Below are 19039 nucleotides of genomic sequence, written 5' to 3'. Positions count from 1 at the left end.
GCCCGTACTGCCTGCACAGCCTGCACTGCCAGCACAGCCCGCACAGCCCTCCCTGCCCGCACGGCCAGCCCAGCCGCCACGTCCCGGCCCGGGATCCGGGACAGGAGGGGGAGGGGCGCTGCCCCGGCTCTCTCTTTAACCCGGGCTCGGCTCGGGCGCCGGGGGCTGCAGCGTTCGCCCCCCCCGGGCACTGGGGCGGGAGCGGGACGGCCCCGCACGGCCGGAGCCCCCCCAGCGCCGCGCAGCGCCCCGCTCCCCGCTCCCCGGCCGCTCCGCACCGCCGCGGGCCGGGCCGGGCGGGTCCCCCGGTGTCGGGTTACGGCGCGGGCTGCGGGGCCGGGTGGGGCGAGAGGAGCCCCGGCCCGGCCCGGCCCGGCCCGGCCCCCCCGCTCCGCCCGGCGCGGCCTCGGCCATGAGCGGGCTGCGGCGGCTGTTCCGCGGCAGCGGCCGGGCGCTGGCCTTCGTCTTCGCCGCCTCGGTCGCCTGGCTGCTGCTCGACATGGCCGCGCTCCGCCTCTCCCTCGGCGAGCCCGGCGGGCGGCTGCGGGAGGACGCGCCGGGGCCGGGGCCGGGGGACGCGGCCGTGGGGACGAAACCCCCCTCCTCCGCGCAGCCCCTCACCAGCGAGGGGGGGGCACAGCCCGGCAGCCCCGCAGCCCCGCGGCCCGCGGCCGGCCCCGCCGGGAGCTCCACGAAGAGGCGAGAAGAGCGCGGAGAGCGGCGACTCGCCGATGGCGACGGCACCCACGCTGCGCACGCCATCACCGACGGCACCCACGCTGCGCACGCCATCACCGACGGCACCCACGCTGCGCACGCCATCACTGGGGTTGGTGATGGCGACGGCACCCACGCTGCGCACGCCATCACCGACGGCACCCACGCTGCGCACGCCATCACCAACAGCGCCCACGCTGCACACGCCCTCACCGGGGTTGGCGATGGAGACGGCACTCACGCTGCGCACGCCCTCACCAACGGCGCCCACGCTGCGCACGCCATCACTGGGGTTGGCGATGGAGACGGCACTCACGCTGCGCACACCATCACCGACGGCGCCCACGCTGCCCACGCCCTCACCGGGGTTGGCGATGGAGACGGCACCCACGCTGCTCATGCCCTCACCGACGGTGCCCACGCTGCGCACACCGTCACTGGGGTTGGTGATGGAGACAGCACCCACGCTGCACACACTGTCACCGGGGTTGGTGATGGAGACGGTGACCACACTGCTCATGCCCTCACCAACGGCACCCACGCTGCGCATGCCCTCACTGGGGTTGGCAATGGAGACGGCGCCCATGCTGCGCATGCCATCACTGGGGTTGGCGATGGAGACGGCACTCACCTTGCGCACACCCTCACCGACAGCGCCCACGCTGCGCATGCCCTCACTGGGGTTGGCGATGGCGACGGCGCCCACGTCACCGGGGCTGTGGCACTGGGTGGCCGGGGCTGGGGGCTGGGTGCGACGCGAGGAGCGGCTCCGGGGCCGCGTGCCGCTGGCACGGACAGGCGGGAGCAGGCGGGCCGCAGCCCCCCAGGCACGCACAGGGTCTTCTCCATGGATGCGACGCTTGCCCCGAGAGACCCCCAGGCTCCGGGACAGTTCGGGCACCCCGTTGCAGTCCCCGATGATAAAGAAGAAGAAGCAAGAAGCAGGTGGAAAGAAGGAAACTTTAACGTCTACCTCAGCGACTTGATCCCCGTGGACCGAGCCGTAGCGGACACCAGGCCTGCCGGGTAAGACCTGCTTCCCCGCAGCGACGCCTGCGCCGCGGCCCTGGGGACCCGCGCGGCGGCTCCGGGGAGGGCTGCGGGGCCGAGCCAGCCCGTCGCTCCGTGCGCGCGGGCAGTGAGACGGCTTTTGCCTTTCCAGGGGAGAGCGGCGTGTCATCGAACGTGGAAGCCGGTAGAGTTTGCAGATGGTCTCAGCCCGCGGAGCCCTGCTGTCCCAGAGGCGGGGGCACGCGAGGCGGGCGGCGGGGCTCGTTGTACCCGGCTTACCGGGTGCAGCCCCGAGCACTGTTCGGTTTCGGAACTCGTGCGTTTGGTGCCTGGAGCGCAGAAGCCCCCCTGCCCGGGCGTGCTCTCACACCAGCGAGCTGCCGCTGCCCTCCCCTCGAGGCAGAGGACCCCGACGGCCTCCCCTGCCCGAGGGGAGACCGAGCCCCGCGCTGAGCGCTGGCGTGATGGCCCGGCACTGCCAGCCTGCAGTCGGAGCGGTCCAGGGGATGCCGGAATAGGCGTGGACCAGGCTGCCCAGGGCAGTGGTGGAGTCACCATCCCTGGGGGGGGCCAAAAACGTGTAGATGTGGCACTTCAAGATATGGTTTAGCAGGCATGGGGGTGCTGGGGTGACAGATCTGATGATCTTAGAGGTCTTCTCCAACCTTAATAACTCCATGGTTCTATGATTCTTTCTGCGGACCTTGTGCTGCAGAGCTCTGCAGTCGGTACCCGCTCTCCAGGGGCAGCTCGGGGGATGTGGGCCCGCGTGGGGACACAGAGCGTTGGTTTGGAAAGCTGTCGCTCCGTCACCGCCGTCGCCACGAAATGCACAGCTGATTCTGCACATCTCAGTATTGCACTGCAAAAGAGACACCCCCTGCCCCTGGTCCCCGTGGAAAAGTAAAGGGCACGGTGTGGGCAGCGCCTTGCCGAGGGGCAGACGGGGTGAGGGGCTCGAGGGCTCCCCGTGCTGAGCTGCGGTGCCGGGCCGGCGCGGGCAGGGTCCGGGGAAGGCGCCGGTTCACACAGGTTCCTCTCACGCTCCGCTTTTCCCGCCGCAGGCGTCTCTGCCCCTCGGCGGGTGAGACCTGCCTCCTGCAGAGACCCCCGTGTCCCCCTCCTGCGCCCACAGACCGCGGGTTCGGTGGGACGGGAGCGGTGCCGTGATCTGTCCCCGTCCCACGGCGCAGCGCGCAGACATTCCCACGGCGCTCGAGGGGAGGCCCTGCTCGGGAGGGGACAGATGGGGACAGCCAGGACGGCTTTCTGGCGGGCAGAGGATGCCCGCTACCGCAGCTGCCTGTGCGCAGGAAAGGGTCAAAGCCAGCACCGTGTTTCGGTCTTTGGCAGCAAAGCCCTGAGCGGTGCAGCGGGAGGTGCCGCCCGCCTGCCTCCCGCGCATCCCGCCCCTGCGCCGGGGCGGACGTCCCGGCATCACGGAGCGCCTTGGCTGAGCAGGGGTGCCGGTTTGGACTCCAGTTCCCTTGTGATCCTTGCTGGAGTGCCGGACTAGCCCGATGACGGACGGAGATGTGTCCCGTCACAGCCCTCGCTCTGCCTGTCCATGCGCAACGCTCGCTGCTCTCCGAGCTCGCCGAGCTCCGCGCCTCTGCAGGGGTCCCGCCGAGGAGGCGAAGGCCGGGGGTGGGCGGGGGGCTCCCCGCAGAGCCCCGTTCAGCCCAGCACTGCGGCGAACGTCCCTGCGTGCTCTGAGCTCTCCCAGGCTGCCGCGGCAGCGACCCGGGGACAAGCAGGTTATCCGGGTTTAGACACGGACACGGATTTCCTGGCCCGGCAGAAAAAAAGGTGTCATGCTGCATGGCACGGCACGGTCTGGGTGGGTCAGCAGCAGCGTGGCGGGGACAGGGCTGGGAGGGGACGGCGCTGGGCACCCCTGCGCCTCAGGTCCTCGGTACCGCGCTGCTTCCCGACGCGGGGCGGCAGGTCCGAGGCGGCGTCTTCCCAAAGCGACGTCAGCAGCTCGCGAGCCTGCGTGTCGCTGGCTTTCACGGCGCCGGCGGCAGAACACAGGGGCTGTGGGCTAATTTTGTTTAAAAGCCTTCTCAGGGGTGGAATTTCAGAAGGATTTGACTGCTACACAACATTAGTATCTCCTTCTCTGGAGATATTCAAGACCCGCCTGGACAAGGTCCTGTGCAGCCTGCTCTGGGTGACCCTGCTTCGGCAGGGGGTTGGACTAGATGACCCACAGAGGTCCCTGCCAACCCCTACTATTCTGTGATTCTGTGATTCTGTGATTAGTTGTATATGTTAAGTATTGTATATGCATATATAAAAATATATATATGTATGTACATATATATATATAGTTAGCAAAGAAATGGAGGCCAGACTCACACAGGACAGTGTAAAAGTTGGAGAGGGAGTTTGCACAAGGACACGGAGTGACACGACAACGGGTGATGGCTTCAAGCTGAAAGAGGGGAGGTTCAGATTAGCTCCAAGGAAGGAATTCTTCCCCGTGAGGGTGGTGAGGGGGGGTCTGCTCGGGTGGGACGAGAGAGCAGAACCTGCGCTCAGACCCCAGCCTGTTGACGAGAGAGGGAAATCCAAGCCGCAGCTGCTCGCGGGCTTGCTGGAGAGGGGGTCTGGGGGAGAGGAGCGATCCGCGCGGGGTGGGAGAGCCGAGGGACCCCCGCTGCCCCGCAGCCCAGCGGTGCCGGGGCTGCGGGCGGGCGGCCGGAGGAGCCGCTCACTGACGTGTTGCCGCGTGCCGCAGGCGCAGCCCGGACCCAGCGTCGCGTCTGGGCTGTCGCGGAGCGAAATGGCGGACGCGCAGACCCCGGGCCGGCGGTGCGGAGCTGGGGGGGTCTCGCTCGCCGGCGCCTTGGCGCGGTTTGCTCACGGGAAGGAGATGCTGTCGCCCGGGGGTGGGGGTTAAGCAGAGGTCCCTGCTGGAGAGGAGCGAGTGCCCGCTGTCCCCGGGGCTGCTGTGTGGGGAGCCCCCCCCGCTCCCCTCTCGGTCCCTCTCCCGACAAAATCCCATTGCGGGGGTTTCCCTCTGTGTTTTACATTTGGCAGTTCCCCCCTCCCTGCACATTTTCCCCACAAACCCCAAGGCTGGAGATTTTCAGGAGGGCGGCCGGCCGGCGCCTGTGAGCCCATGTTGCTGTTGCAGGTGCTCCGAGCAGCGGGTTCACGACGACCTCCCCACCACCACCGTCATCATGTGCTTCGTGGATGAAGTGTGGTCCACCCTGCTCCGCTCCGTTCACAGCGTCCTCAGCAGATCTCCGCCACACCTGATTGAAGAAGTCATTTTGGTGGACGACTTCAGCACTAAAGGTAGGGGAAGCTTCTTCTACCTTTATGAAACTAATATAACTTGAGGCCAAAATACAATTTGTTCTCTGTAATTCAATTCTGAGCGGTAGGAAGAAATCGCATTTTCGCCTTTCAGTGTATTGAAGTGCGTCCCCAGCCGGTGCTGTTATCTTTCCGGATGAGGGGGACCAGAGGCCAGATGGGCACCAGGGCTGGTGTGGGCAGAATCACAGAATCACAGAGTCACAGAGTGGTCGGGGATGGCAGGGCCCTCTGTGGGTCACTTAGCCCAAGCCCCTGCCCAAGCAGGGTCACCCAGAGCAGGCTGCACAGCACCGCGTCCAGGCAGGGCTGGAATATCTCCAGAGAAGGAGACTCCACAGCCTCCCTGGGCAGCCTGGGCCGGGGCTCCGTCACCCTCAGAGGGAAGAAGTTCTTCCTCGGGTTCAGCTGGAGCTTCCTCTGCTCCAGTTTGTGCCCGTTGCCCCCTGTCCTGTCGCTGGGCACCACTGGAAAGAGTCTGGCCCCGTCCTCCTGACCCCCACCCTGCAGATATTTAGAGGCATTTCTAAGGTCCCCTCTCAGTCTTCTCTTCTCCAGGCTGAACAAGCCCAGCTCCCTCAGCCTCTCCTCGCAGGAGAGATGCTCCAGTCCCCTCATCATCCTCGTAGCCCTCTGCTGGACTCTCTCCAGTAGTTCCTCATCTTTCTTGAACTGGGGAGCCCAGCACTGGACACAGCACTGCAGATGGGGCCTCCCCAGGGCAGAGCAGAGGGGGAGGAGAACCTCCCTCGACCTGCTGGCCACACTCCTCTTGATGCACCCCAGGATCCCGTTGGCCTTCTTGGCAGCCAGGGCACGCTGCTGGCTCATGGTCACCCTGTCGTCCCCCAGCACTCCCAGTCCCTCTCTGCAGAGCTGCTCTCCAGCAGGGCCGCCCCAGCCTGTCCTGGTGCCTGGGGTTGTTCCTCCGCAGGTGCAGGACCCTGCCCTTGCCCTTGTTGAACCTCATCAGGTTCCTCTCTGCCCAGCTCTCCAGCCTGCCCAGGTCAAGCCAGATCAGGCTGTGGCCTCTGCCCGATGCCCTGCCAGGCTCCCCCATCCTGGTTCACCCCCCAAGCCGCTGCTGCCTGCACGGCTCAGCGTTGCTGAGTCCACGCTCACGCCGGCGGCTGCCGGAGGTGCTGCGGACCGGGAGCACCAGGGAGCTCGTCCCCCCCGGCCCAGCATCTGCAGGGGGTCCTGGATGGGGGCTTGTGCGTGTGTCGAGTGGATGCTGTCACCCCTCTCGGTGCAGCTCCCGGAGGGGTGCCCGGTCTCTGCAGGGCTGGTGGCCGGGAGGGACAGCACGCGCTGCGCAGGCTGCGCGGAGAGCGGGCGGCTGCAGTGAGAGCAGTGCTGAGCCGGGCGGCTGCGCGTGCGCCGTGGCTTTGCACGCGTGCTCACAGGCGTCGCAGGTGATACCGAACCTCTGCTTTGTAACGCTTTGGCTCTCTGCTGACTTCAGCCCTTAGAAATTTGGGAATTATGTCATTTTCCAATTGGTGGTTCTCCGGGGAACCTGCTGCCTCAGACAGACCTCAGCGCTCATGCCACGCGTACAGAGAGCCTGCAGCGCAACAAGACAATAGGGGCAAAAAAGAGGAAAAAGGCTTGGTTTGCGAATTTTTAAAACAATCATTGAAACACATTCATACCGTTTCCCCTCAAAAGCATCCTTTCAAGTTTCCTCTTTACTTTCTCCCTATGGCTTCCCTTTGTATCTGCTCTCTAGCCAGCGAACATCTGAAGCCACATCGGGGTTTGCAACGCAGACCTCTGCGTGCGGGTGAGTTACGGAGAGCTGTGCTCAGCGTTGCTGTCGTCCCAGGAGCAGCAGCGATGACCTGCAGCAAGCGTGTCCGCAAATCTCTCACCTTTGGAGCCCTTCAAAGCTTTGAACTGGCGTGTGAAGCGCAGTTATATTCTCCTGGAGAAAGCTGAAGGGCATCAGCGGAGCCCATCGGTGAGGGAGGTCGGGGCCGGAAGGACGTGAGCGGGCGGCTGGCTGCCAGCGACGCGCTGGGAGCAGCAGCAGCGGTGGCACCGTGGAGGAGAGCGGATGGCCCGCCACTCCAGCCCCCCAAACCACGTTTCCCACACCCACTTTTTGCTGAGAGTTTGCCACCAGCTGCCTCCGCAGCCACAGGAGACCGTGGCAAAAGCAACCTGCGAAGTGGAGATCTGCCACAGCAAACCCTCGTGCAGTTTGAACCTGGGCCAGGTCTTTAAATGTGGTGCTTAATGTCGAGAAATTTGCAGAGCACAAAAAAAAAATTTTTTTTAGCCAAAGGAAAAGAGCTCACAGCCAGATTTGAACTGCAGTTATATAGCAATGAGGAACAAAAATTCATTTTGGGGTCTTTGAGCGATTGTTCAATACCTGGCTTGGATCATGAACAGTCAGGCCGGTGGGGTTTTGCCCATGGCCTGTCACCAAAAGCCCTGCCCTTGCTGCTCCCCCCTTCCCACGTCCCCGCCGTGCAGCGAGTCAGGGTGCTCGCCCGGCACCCGTCACGGGTCCGCTGGGTTTGCGCCGATGCCGAGCGGTGCCCGCTGTGCAGGGAGCAGGAGGTGATGCCAGCACCCACAGCCCCGTCCTTTCGGGGGACGCAGATCCGGGACGGCCCGGCAGCCCTTGGCGAGCCCCCGGCGCCAAGCAGCACCCCGGCACCCAGTGCCGGGAGACACGTCTCCAGCGGAGATTTTTAAGCTCGTCACCTTCAGCCTAGACCTGCTGGCGGCGGCGCGGCTGGGGTCTCACCGAAGAGCAGGCGCAGAGCGGGACGCCGTGCACCAGAAGCCCTGCCGCTGTGTCCAGATTTTCGCGCCCCAGACCCGAGGGCCCTGGTGTGTCCTGGAGGTGGTTCCAGGGAAAACCTGCCTGCTGCCCTCCAGCCCTGGAAGCAGGGGTGCAGTGGGTCGGTCAGCCTTGCCCTCTCCTCCTTCTCTGCAGGGTACCTCAAGGAGAAGCTGGACAAATACATGTCGCGGTTCCCGAAAGTGAAGATCCTCCATCTCAAGGAGAGGCACGGACTAATACGGGCCAGACTGGCAGGAGCGGAGATGGCCAGAGGTGGGATGAAAGCCGTTCCGCAGCCCTGCCTGGACCCCCCCGAGGTGCTGATACGCCGTCTCCAGCGCTGAGCTGGAGTCCCCTCCATCTCGGCACCAAAACAGCCGTTTCTGCCGGGAGCTGCCCGCTTCGCTCTGCCGGCTGCAACAGCCGAGTGGGGAAAAGTGCTCAGGGCTGCGGCCGGGAGGGCGTCGGGAGCCGTGGAGGTGGTGGTGGCACCATCGGCAGCAGCCCGAGCCCGCGGGGGTGGGGACGGGATGGGGACGGGATGGGGACAGGATGGGGACGGGGCACCCGAGGGCTGACGCTGCCCCGGCCTCTGCCGCAGGCGCCGTGCTGACGTTCCTGGACTCGCACGTGGAGTGCAACGTGGGGTGGCTGGAGCCACTGCTGGAGAGGGTCCGCCTGCACCGCGCCAAGGTCGCCTGCCCCGTCATCGAGGTCATCAGCGACAAGGACATGAGGTGAGGTGGCTCGCACCCCGGGGAGACCCGAGATCCGTGGCGGCCGCGTGAGCAAAGCCTCTGGCTGGGCCGCTGACACGGGGGTTCGAGGACGGTGCAGGTCCAGACCTCCCAGCTGGGCTGCGGCAGCGCTGCGCCGGCGAGGCGTAACAGAATCACAGAATAGTAGGGGTTGGAAGGGACCACTGTGGGTCATCTAGTCCAACCCTCCTGCCGAAGCAGGGTCACCTACAGCAGGCTGCACAGGACCTTGAACCTTCTCGTACACCCGGAATTAACGCGAGCGGTGGACGTGGCCCCTTCGCCTGCCGCACACACCTTTTCCCTTTTTCGTGACTTTTAGTACATGAAGAGGATTCCTGATGAAATTCGTTAAAATCCCGCTTTAATTATGTACAGATTCTCATCTTCACTCATTAAGGGTGACATTTCAATCAGGAATGTGACTCAGAATTAGTCATCCCCATCTCTTTCTCCGTTTAGTTACATGACCGTGGACAACTTTCAGCGTGGGATTTTTACTTGGCCAATGAATTTTGGATGGAGGCAGATTCCGCAAGAGGTCATCGAGAAAAATAAAATCAAGGAAACTGATATAATAAGGTAAAAAAACCAAACCCGAGCGCTTTGTGAGCCAACCTGTTCCTTTGTTGGCAGCTTGGCAGCGAAGGCTCCTTCGAGGCCAGACCTTGTTCCTTGCTCCTAAGGACAGCAGAGGCCATGGCGCACGGGGCGATCACACCGTCCGCCACGGCAAAGCCTGGCAAGCCTTGCTCACCTCCTGCGGCACTGCTGGCGCTTCGCCGGTGCTGCCGGGATCGGGGGAACCTGCCGTTGCGTGTTTCCCTTCCACGCCCCGTCGCGGCTCTCAGACCGTCATCGGTTTTAACGCTGCGTGCAGTGAGGTGACGAACCGGGTGGTCCTGGCTGTCTCTGTGAGCGCAGGTGCGGGCACCGTCCCCCAGCATTTGGTAGCCCACAGCTTCTGGGCGATTCCCTGGTCAAAGCAAGCGGACAGGGACGGGCGCTTCCCGGCAAGCTGACACGCCGTGTGGCCTCTCTCTTCCCAGGTGCCCCGTCATGGCGGGTGGCCTGTTTTCCATCGATAAGAAGTATTTCTTTGAGCTGGGAACGTATGACCCAGGACTGGATGTTTGGGGAGGTGAAAATATGGAGCTTTCATTCAAGGTACGTCGCTCCGACACGCCTGCATCCCCCTCAGCCCGGCTCGGGTGCTTGGGGTGCAGGCAGGGTCTCCCGGGGCAGCCCCCTGCCGGAGACCCCATCCCCCCCAGCACTGTACTTATTTCCCTGCTTCAGTTCCGGCTCGCACAAAGCCAGCACCCGACACCTGCCCGTGTTTCCATCAAAGCAACCTCTGTTTTTCAGGTCTGGATGTGCGGGGGAGAGATCGAGATTGTTCCGTGCTCCAGGGTTGGGCACATCTTCAGGAACGACAACCCTTACTCCTTCCCGAAAGACCGGGTGAGAACGGTGGAGAGGAACTTGGCCCGCGTTGCGGAGGTCTGGTTGGACGAGTACAAGGAGTTATTCTACGGCCACGCTTACCACTTAGTCTTGAAAAACCTGGATGTCGGCGACCTGACTCAACAAATCCAACTGCGAAAGAAGCTTCAGTGCAAGAGCTTCAGGTGGTACCTGGAGAACGTCTACCCGGACCTGGAAGCTCCCCTGGTGAAAGCCAGCGGGCTGGTACGTACCCAACGACTTGCTGTCCCTCGTTTAGACATGTTTTCCGTGGCTGGTTAGGGACTTGGTAGCATCCCAGCATGTTTGTCTCCGAGTTGCTTCCCTGGTAACATTTGTGAATCTGTACCATGTCACGGCGGTCTGGATTCCCCGGTGTTTTTATAAAGAAGTAGGTCACGGTTCCCAGAGACGGTTTCTGGCTGAAGAGCTGGTTTGGTGTTTAAACCCCGGTGAGCTGCCCGTGCAAGGTTGGGTTGGGGGCTGTGCCCCAGGGTGGGATGTCCGGCACCCCCTGCCCGCACACTGCCTGGGGACCCCCTGCCTATACAGCTGCCTGGGGACCCCCTCCCCGCACAGCTGCCTGGGGACCCCCTGCCTGCACACTCCCTGGGTATCACAGAATCACAGAAGAGTAGGGGTTGGCAGGACCTCTGTGGGTCACCCAGCCCAACCCCCTGCCCAAGCAGGGTCACCCACAGCAGGCTGCACAGCACCGCGTCCAGGCGGGGCTGGAATATCTCCAGAGAAGGAGACTCCACAGCCTCCCTGGGCAGCCTAGGCCAGGGCTCCGTCACCCTCAGAGGGAAGAAGTTCTTCCTCATCTTCAGCTGGAGCTTCCTCTGCTTCAGTTTGTGCCCGTTGCCCCTTGTCCTGTGGCTGGGCACCACTGGAAAGAGTCTGGCCCCATCCTCCTGACCCCCACCCTGCAGATATTTAGAGGCATTTATAAGGTCCCCTCGCAGCCTTCTCTTCTCCAGGCTGAACAAGCCCAGCTCCCTCAGCCTCTCCTCGTAGCAGAGATGCTCCAGTCCTCATCCTCGTAGCCCTCCACTGGAGTCTCTCCAGTAGCTCCTCATCTTTCTTGAAGTGGGGAGCCCAGCACTGGACCCAGCACTGCAGATGGGGCCTCCCCAGGGCAGAGTAGAGGGGGAGGAGAACCTCCCTTGACCTGCTGGCCACACTCCTCCTGATGCACCCCAGGATCCCATTGGCCTTCTGGGCACCCAGGGCACACTGCTGGCTCAAGGTACCCCCTCCCCGCACAGCTGCCTGGAGACCCCTCCCCGCTCCCTGCCGGGCTGTACCGGTGCTGGGCCGCCAGCAGAGGGCAGCAGAAACCCGCTGGTCCGCTGCCGGCACCGGGTCTGCCTGCGGACGGGCGGACGGGCAGGGAGCTGCCTGCGGACGGACAGACGGACAGGGAGCTGCCTGCGGACGGACAGACGGGCAGGGAGCACAGGCAGACGGTCAGGGAGCTGCCTGCGGACGGACAGACGGACAGGGAGCTGCCTGAGGACGGACAGACGGGCAGGGAGCTGCCTGCGGACGGACAGACGGACAGGGCAGCAGCCTGGACCAGTCCTGGCATGGCTGCAGGGCAGGGGGAGCCTGTGCCTCGGAGGTGTCCGTGGGCAGGGAGCACCCCACGGGCGTTGCGGGTGAAGCCCTCGGTCGTGCCTCCCCGCAGCCCCTCGCTGGCGGGCGGGTGAGGAGGGAGGATGGGCCGGGCTCCATTTCTCCTCCGCCATCCCGCCATCTCCACGCCCGGGAACCGAGTCCTGCCTGGGCAGCTGCTCCACGGGTGTTCAGTGTCACCTCACCCACGCTAAAACGTGGATTAAACCAGACTAAAGCAGGAGTTTTGTTACAGAGGGCAGATACAGACGGAGTGTAAGGAAAAAGTTTTTTACCATGAGGGTGGTGAAACCCTGGAATGGGTTGTCCAGGGAGGTGGTCAATGCCCCGTCCCTGGAAACATCCAAGGCCAGGTTGGACGGGGCTCTGAGCAGCCTGGGCTGGTGGAAGATGTCCCTGCTCATGGCAGAGGGGTTGGACTGGATGGCCTCTAAGGGTCCCTTCCAACCCAAACCATCCCATGATTCTGTGATTCTGTGAGTTCTGAATTTGGCCTCGCCCTGAGCCTCAGCAGAGTACCGACTGCTACTGTGAACATTTAGAAGCCCCAAATACCCAGAAAAGATAAAACTGCGATTGCAAGGGAGTTATAATTGCAATAACAAAAGAAAAATATCTGGTTTGTTAGAAATATTACAGCAATGCCAGGAATGAGAACTAAAGGGTTTGCTGCCCTCCCCGTCCCTCCCCATCTCCCAGTGCCGCAGCAGGAGCAGCACTGGCCAAGAGGAGGTGGCCAGGAGCCGGTGACCACACGGCTGGCACGGCCGGGGGAGCGAGAACAAGAACTGCCTGTCCCCTCTGTCCCTGCCAAGGCGCACGGCCCGCGTATGCACCGGCCCTGCTGGGAGCCAGGAAAAAGCACAGCAGCCGTCTGGCCGCGTTTCAGGCTTCTCTGCCGGCCGAGGGCATGACGTGGAGGTTCCCCGTCGTGGGAATCCCTGGGGAGAAAGCCAGGCTGTCTGCCAGGCGCAGCCGGTGCGTTACGGTGGTGGTCGAGCCGTGGAGGTGCGGGAGGGTAGCGCTGCAGAGAGCGCGGGGAGCGACGCCGTGCTTCCTCTGCGTGACCTCTGCGCACGCATGGGAAAGCTACGGGACACTGCTGGCCTCGGGCACTTCAGCGGGCCGTGAGCAGCGCGTCCGCCGCGACGTGTCCGTCGGTCTCGGCGGGACAGCGGCAGCCCCCCGAGCCGAGGGCTGTCGCCGGGGCAGCCGTGAGCCCGCGTCCCTGCCTTGCCTTCCGGAAAGCACCGTTTGGGTTAGGCTGGGTGCTGCAGTGGAACATTGTCATAAGTGACACGTTTTTAAAAAGAATTAGCAGTAGTAGCCTTGAGAACATAAGAAAACAGACATTTCTTCAGAAATATTTACTTTTTCAGCTCTTTTCTTTCAACTGGAGCAACAAAACATCATGTCAAATTCAGTGCAAAGCTGTTAGACCATAGGGAGCGACTTCTGCCTCACCTGAACCAAACCCTCAGCTTCTCAGAGCTGTTTGTGAAAATTTTCAAGGTGTTGCCTTGCTTTGTCCTGATTCAGGCCACCTGAATCGCTCCTTTGTCTTCATTGTCAATATCTAATAGGGCAGAAAATCTGTTTTACAGCTAGCTCTGCAAATTTCAGCTGTGCTGAACGCTGTCTGAAGTTGCTTGAGAACTGTTTCCTGAATAGCCTATTTGTGCACCAGAATTAATTTGTAACTTCTTCAGAAATGTTGAGGGAGAAGGAACGACGTTTGCAGGCCGTCGGGGACGGGAGCAGCCCCGACCGACGCACCGCCAGGGTCGTCCGAGGAGCCGGTGCCTGCGGGCAGCAGCCGACCAAGCCCTCTGCGGCGTGGTGGGCTTCAGCCCGGGGCGGGGGGTGGGCTGGCAGAGTGGCAGCTCCGTTAAGAACAGCTTAATGATGACGATGTGGCTGCCAGGGCTCCCCGCGGTGGGGGACCGCGGCTGCGTTTCCCCATCGGTGAGGGGTACCGAGACAACCGACCTGATGGGCAGCAGGAAGAGCTGCCGCGGGGTGAGGCTCCGAGCGCGTCGCCCGTAGCGGTGGAGCCGTTCCCCGGGGTCCATGGCGGGCGGCCGGAGGCCAGGACCCCGAGCCCCGGCCGGGAGGGGACGGGGACCAGGGGCACTCGCGTCGGCTGCGCGCGGCGGCTGCTCGGCCTCCCTCACGCTGCAGCAGCGGGAAGGGGCTCTGCGGTCGGCGCTGTTGGGAGCTGGCGCTTGGGGCACTGGCAGGACAGGAACACTAGCGGTGTCTGAAATAACCCCAAATAGGAACATGTCTCGTCCAGCCTTGAGTGGTTCTGGAAAGGGCTAGATTCGAGCTTCTCTCGGTAGAAAAACGTGTGTGACGGAGCAGATGTGCATTCACGCACCCCTCCACGGCCAAACTCTTTCCAGTGGTGCCCAGCGACAGGACAAGGGGCAACGGGCACAAACCGGAGCAGAGGAAGCTCCAGCTGAACCCGAGGAAGAACTTCTTCCCTCTGAGGGTGACGGAGCCCTGGCCCAGGCTGCCCAGGGAGGCTGTGGAGTCTCCTTCTCTGGAGATATTCCAGCCCCGCCTGGACGTGGTGCTGTGCAGCCTGCTCTGGGTGACCCTGCTTGGGCAGGGGGTTGGACTGGGTGACCCACAGAGGTCCCTGCCAACCCCGACCATGCTGGGATTCTGTGATTCTGTGATCTCTGCTTCACTCGGCGAAGTGGGCAGTGTTCATCGTTGTCCTGTGAATCCAGCAGGTGAACTGCAGTGTCACAGCCTCTCCTCTTCCTCGGGAATTTGCCTCTAACTTTGCGTTTTGTTGCTGTTTTCCAGCTCGTTAACGTAGCCACAGCCACGTGCGTCACTGTGGAAAACACCACTCTAGCTCTGGAGGCATGTGATGTGACCAAGGAGGTAAGGATGCCCCGCGTGCCGAGGACGTCACGGCGTGCTCAGTGCGTGGCGACGGCTGCTGCACCTCCCCACGGCGATGGCCCCCTCCCGGGAGCCGACGCAGCCCCTCACCAGGGCACGCAGCCCCCTGGAGCCGACCCAGCCCCTCGTCGGGGCACGCAGCCCCCGGGAGCCAACGCAGCCCCTCGCCAGGGCACGTGGCCCCCGGGAGCCGACGCAGCCCCTCGCCGGGGCACACGGCCCCCGGGAGCCGACGCAGCCCCTCGCCGGGGCCCGCGGCCGCGCGGTGCCTGGGGACAGCGAGGGGCAGGGGCTGCCTGCTGGCAAAGCTGCTGGCCGAGCCACCGCCCCAGAACCAGCAAATTCAGCTGGGGTGGAAAAGTTTGGTGCTTTCCTTGAGCCCGCACGTGGAAATGGGGAGAAACGTGAAATACGAGGCGGTGTTCTGCGTGCGGCGGCAAAGCATCCGGCCGCGGGCCGTTGCTGGGTGCGAGGCAGCCGCTGTGGCCAGCCCTTCCCGTGCTCTGCGGCCGTGTTCCTGGGGCCGTTCCCCCCCGGGGTGAGCTCCGCAGATCCACGGGAAGGGTCTTCTCATGGGTCATGGCGTTCCTCATCCCGCCGTCCCGCGCGAGGGCGGGAGGACGGGCTCCTCGGCGGGCGGCGAGCGGGCTGACGGCTCTGCCCGGTCTCTCCCCGCAGAACCAGAAGTTCAACTACACCTGGCTGAGGCGGATCCAGCATGGCGAGCTGTGCGTCGCGCCGGCCGGTGCCGCGGGCGTGCTGGGGCTGCGCCGCTGCCCGGGCGGGAGCCGCGGCCTGGCATGGCTGCACCGCTCCCTGGCCACCTTCCAGCCGGAGATGGTGAGTGAAGCGCTGGCGAGGCCAGCCACGGCGTGGGTCGGCGACCCGGCCCTCTGTCCCGGCTTTGCCGAAGCCGCCTTTCCGCCCGAGGTGAAGCACTGGTCCGCCGGCGCTGCTGCCTTCCTCGCGGGGACGCAGACACGTGCCGGGCTGTCACAGAGTCCCAGCATGGTCGGGGTTGGCAGGGCCCTCTGTGGGTCCCCCAGCCCAACCCCCTGCCCAAGCAGGGTCACCCAGAGCAGGGGGCACAGCACCGCGTCCAGGCGGGGCTGGAATATCTGCAGAGAAGGAGACTCCACAGCCTCCCTGGGCAGCCTGGGCCAGGGCTCCGTCACCCTCAGAGGAAAGAAGTTCTTCCTCGGGTTCAGCTGGAGCTTCCTCTGCTCCAGTTTGTGCCCGTTGCCCCTTGTCCTGTCGCTGGGCACCACTGGAAAGAGTCTGGCCCCGTCCTCCTGACCCCCACCCTGCAGATATTTAGAGGCATTTCGAAGGTCCCCTCTCAGCCTTCTCTTCTCCAGGCTCAACAAGCCCAGCTCCCTCAGCCTCTCCTCGTAGGAGAGATGCTCCAGTCCCCTCCTCATCCTCGTAGCCCTCCGCTGGACTCTCTCCAGTAGCTCCTCATCTTTCTTGAAGTGGGGAGCCCAGAACTGGACACAGCACTGCAGATGGGGCCTCCCCAGGGCAGAGTAGAGGGGAAGGAGAACCTCCCTCGACCTGCTGGCCACACTCTTCTTGATGCACCCCAGGATCCTATTGGCCTTCTTGGCAGCCAGGGCACACTGCTGGCTCATGGTCAACCTGTTGTCCACCAGCTTTCCCAGGTCCCTCTCCGCAGAGCTGCTCTTCAGCAGGGCCGCCCCAGCCTGTACTGGTGCCTGGGGTTGTTCCTCCCCAGGTGCAGGACCCTGCACTTGCCCTTGTTGAATTTCATCGGGTTCCTCTCTGCCCAACTCTCCAGCCTGTCGAGGTCTCGCTGAACGGCAGCACAGCCTGCCGGTGTATCCACCACACCTCCCAGTTTGGTGTCGTCAGCAGACTGGCTGAGGCTGCACTGTCGGGATGCCCGGGTCTGGGCGATGTGCGTCCCGGCAGCGCGTGCCCCGGCGCTGGGGAGGCAGGCGCTGGTCGTGCCCAGGCGCTCGCTCCGGCAGCGCTGTGCCATGACAACACCTCCTGGTTGTGCACGGAAACCCCCGACAGCACCTGCGTGGACCGTACTGGATGTTGATGGGCATTCAGCTCACAGCGGTGGTGTTAAAAGGAAGCATTTGTGAAAAGGAAAAGCATGGATGCTTACATGGGCTGCCTGCAAGAGAGTCACGACTCTAGCTCTGTCAGCCTGGTGCAAGTAGTTGTCCAAAATGCTGTGAAATGGCATACTTCAAGAGAGAAATACTCTAAATTTAAGAAGGAGAAAATGCAGCTAAGTTATACGCTCATCGTATTGACAAGTTCCCATTCATCTTTAGTCTGAAAAACTAAAACTTTCAAAGCCTGAACACCATGGCACCAAGGCTCACCTTGGGTGTTCTGTGAAAAATACGTGAAAATTGTCGTGCTCTTAGGAGCCCGGGCAGCGTTATCAGCGCACAGGCAGTTTTTGTCTCGCCTCGAGCCGTGAGGTAGATGTTTGGTGGTCCCTGGCTGAGCGGGGGGCTAGGCACGGGCAGATGCTCCCGGCCGCGGCAGGGGACAGGTCTGACACCCAAGGGCACGGGCACCGACACGCTCCCCGGCGCCGGGCGGCCTCGGTCGGTGTGGGCGCAGCAGCCTGCACTGCTGCCAGCAGTAGGAAGTCTGAGAGCAGGTCAGCGGGCGGTGGGTGCTCACCAAAGGGATGACGACGCTTTACCACCTTCTGGTGTCACCGTCCTTGTGTTGCACTAATGATGTGAGTGATGTCTGGTGGAAGGGGTCCCTGCCCAGGGCAGGGGCTGGAACTGCATGGTCTGTAAGGTCCCTTCCAACCCAGACCAGCCTGTGATTCTGTGAAGCGCATTTGCTGTATGCACAAAGATCCAGCTTTTGCCCAGACAACGCTCAGCAGGTCATTTCAGGAGGATTTCACCTGGGTGCTACCCAAGTGACCACAAGAAACGCTGTGATGCTAGGCGGTGGCACAGCAAGGTCCCTTACCTTTGGCAGCACTTGCAGCATCGCCTTGCTGGCCCCGTGGGTTGAGCAGATAAAGCCAAGCAGGTGTGAAAAGCAAAAGGAGGGAGATCAGCCTCCTCTTTCCTTCGTAATCCAGTTTACTGCTGGGTCCGCCCACAAGTCCCACAAGTCAGCAAAGAAGTCGTTCGTATTAGGGAAGTGCGAAAAAAGGGCACACCACAGAGAACTGGGCTTTCTCGGTGGAAAAGCAGGGCTGCTGCTGCCCGAGTCCCACTGCCTAACGCCGTCTCTCTCCCTGCAGACGGACCACCTCGTCTCGGAGCACCTCCAGCAGCCGGCTTGCTTGGAAGCCGATCCCGCTCCCCAGGCCCTGCGGGTCAATGCCTGTGACTCCGCAAACCCTCGTCAGAAGTGGCAGTTTGGCCATTACTACGCAGACTGAAGGGAGCAGGGCTGGACCAGAAACCCTGTGTTTTCGTCTGGAGACGTCAGCAAGGGCATCTGCGCGACTTGTGACAGCAACTGCAGAATGGAAGTTCGCTTCCCAATGGTAATTGAAACCCGTAATTTAAACCAGCGCGCTGAGAGGTCGGAGTGCCCAGAGCAGCACATCTGGTTTGGCAACGTCTGAAACAGGTGGGCGTGTTTTTCCCTCACTGTGGGAGACTTTGGCAAAAACTCAAATGATTTTCTGTATTATTAAATGGAAATATTTTCTGAAGTACCCCGTCCTACCGTAAGTAAGCCATCAGTTCCCCCCAGACAGCAGCATAAGCTACAGAAATACTTCCGTGGCTCTGCAGTCTGTAAGAAGCAAATTGGGCTGCTTGCCTGAGAAAATGGAAATTTATTGACCAACACAATAAAAAAATCCATCCGACATGCCCGTGCTGGGTCTGGCCGTGGGGCCCGGCCCGGCGGGACGCGGTGCCTCTGACGGAGGAGTGTCAGGGTTCTGTTAGGAATCGATTGCTTATCGGAAAAGCCTTCTTTCGATAGCGGGAGGCAAGCGTGGGCCGATGAGCCGCTCCGGCCGCGCGTGCTGTGTGTCCCTGCCGGGGCGGCGTGCCCCCACCGTGGGGGGGGGGGGGGGGGGAGAGACCCCCGGCAGCACGTCCCCCAGCCCACAGCTTCCACCCGCCGGCGCTCGGGTGGGCGAAGTCACCTGCCCAGCTCAGCGAGGGCTTTGCCCCCGGAAGGGCTGCCGGACACAAGCGGCGTGCGTGGACACGTCTGCGCGCGAACGTTTCACAGGGACTGCCGCAGGGTGAGCGCGGCGCGGCGAGACCTGGCCGGGCACCGGGCTGCGTGGGGTGGCCAGGCTCCGCACACCAAAAGTCCCTCTGAGCTTAACCTCACGGGCACGTTTTTTTCCTTGCTGTGAAACGTTTCGTCTCCAAAAGCCATCGCCGGTTTTGGAAGGGATAGATTTGACAGGAGA

The 19039-nt window shown here is 62.9% G+C and overlaps 1 protein-coding gene across 1 annotated transcript; it reads left to right on the top strand.

Annotated features, from left to right (window-relative positions):
- Window positions 1-412: 412 nt before the first annotated feature.
- GALNT5 (polypeptide N-acetylgalactosaminyltransferase 5) lies at window positions 413-18644 on the top strand. The gene is made up of 10 exons (XM_075430309.1): window positions 413-1743; window positions 4871-5037; window positions 8012-8131; window positions 8460-8595; window positions 9079-9198; window positions 9666-9783; window positions 9985-10308; window positions 14542-14622; window positions 15322-15483; window positions 17900-18644. Exons 1-10 carry the CDS (start codon window positions 413-415, stop codon window positions 18038-18040), a joined length of 2700 nt encoding a protein of 899 aa, XP_075286424.1. The 3' UTR covers window positions 18041-18644.
- The last annotated feature ends 395 nt before the right edge of the window (window positions 18645-19039 follow it).

The sequence above is a fragment of the Opisthocomus hoazin genome, chromosome 9, assembly GCF_030867145.1.
Source record: "Opisthocomus hoazin isolate bOpiHoa1 chromosome 9, bOpiHoa1.hap1, whole genome shotgun sequence".
Taxonomy (NCBI): Eukaryota; Metazoa; Chordata; class Aves; order Opisthocomiformes; family Opisthocomidae; genus Opisthocomus; species Opisthocomus hoazin.
Note: the sequence above shows the minus strand (reverse complement) of the source record. Positions and strands in the feature narration are given on the sequence as shown.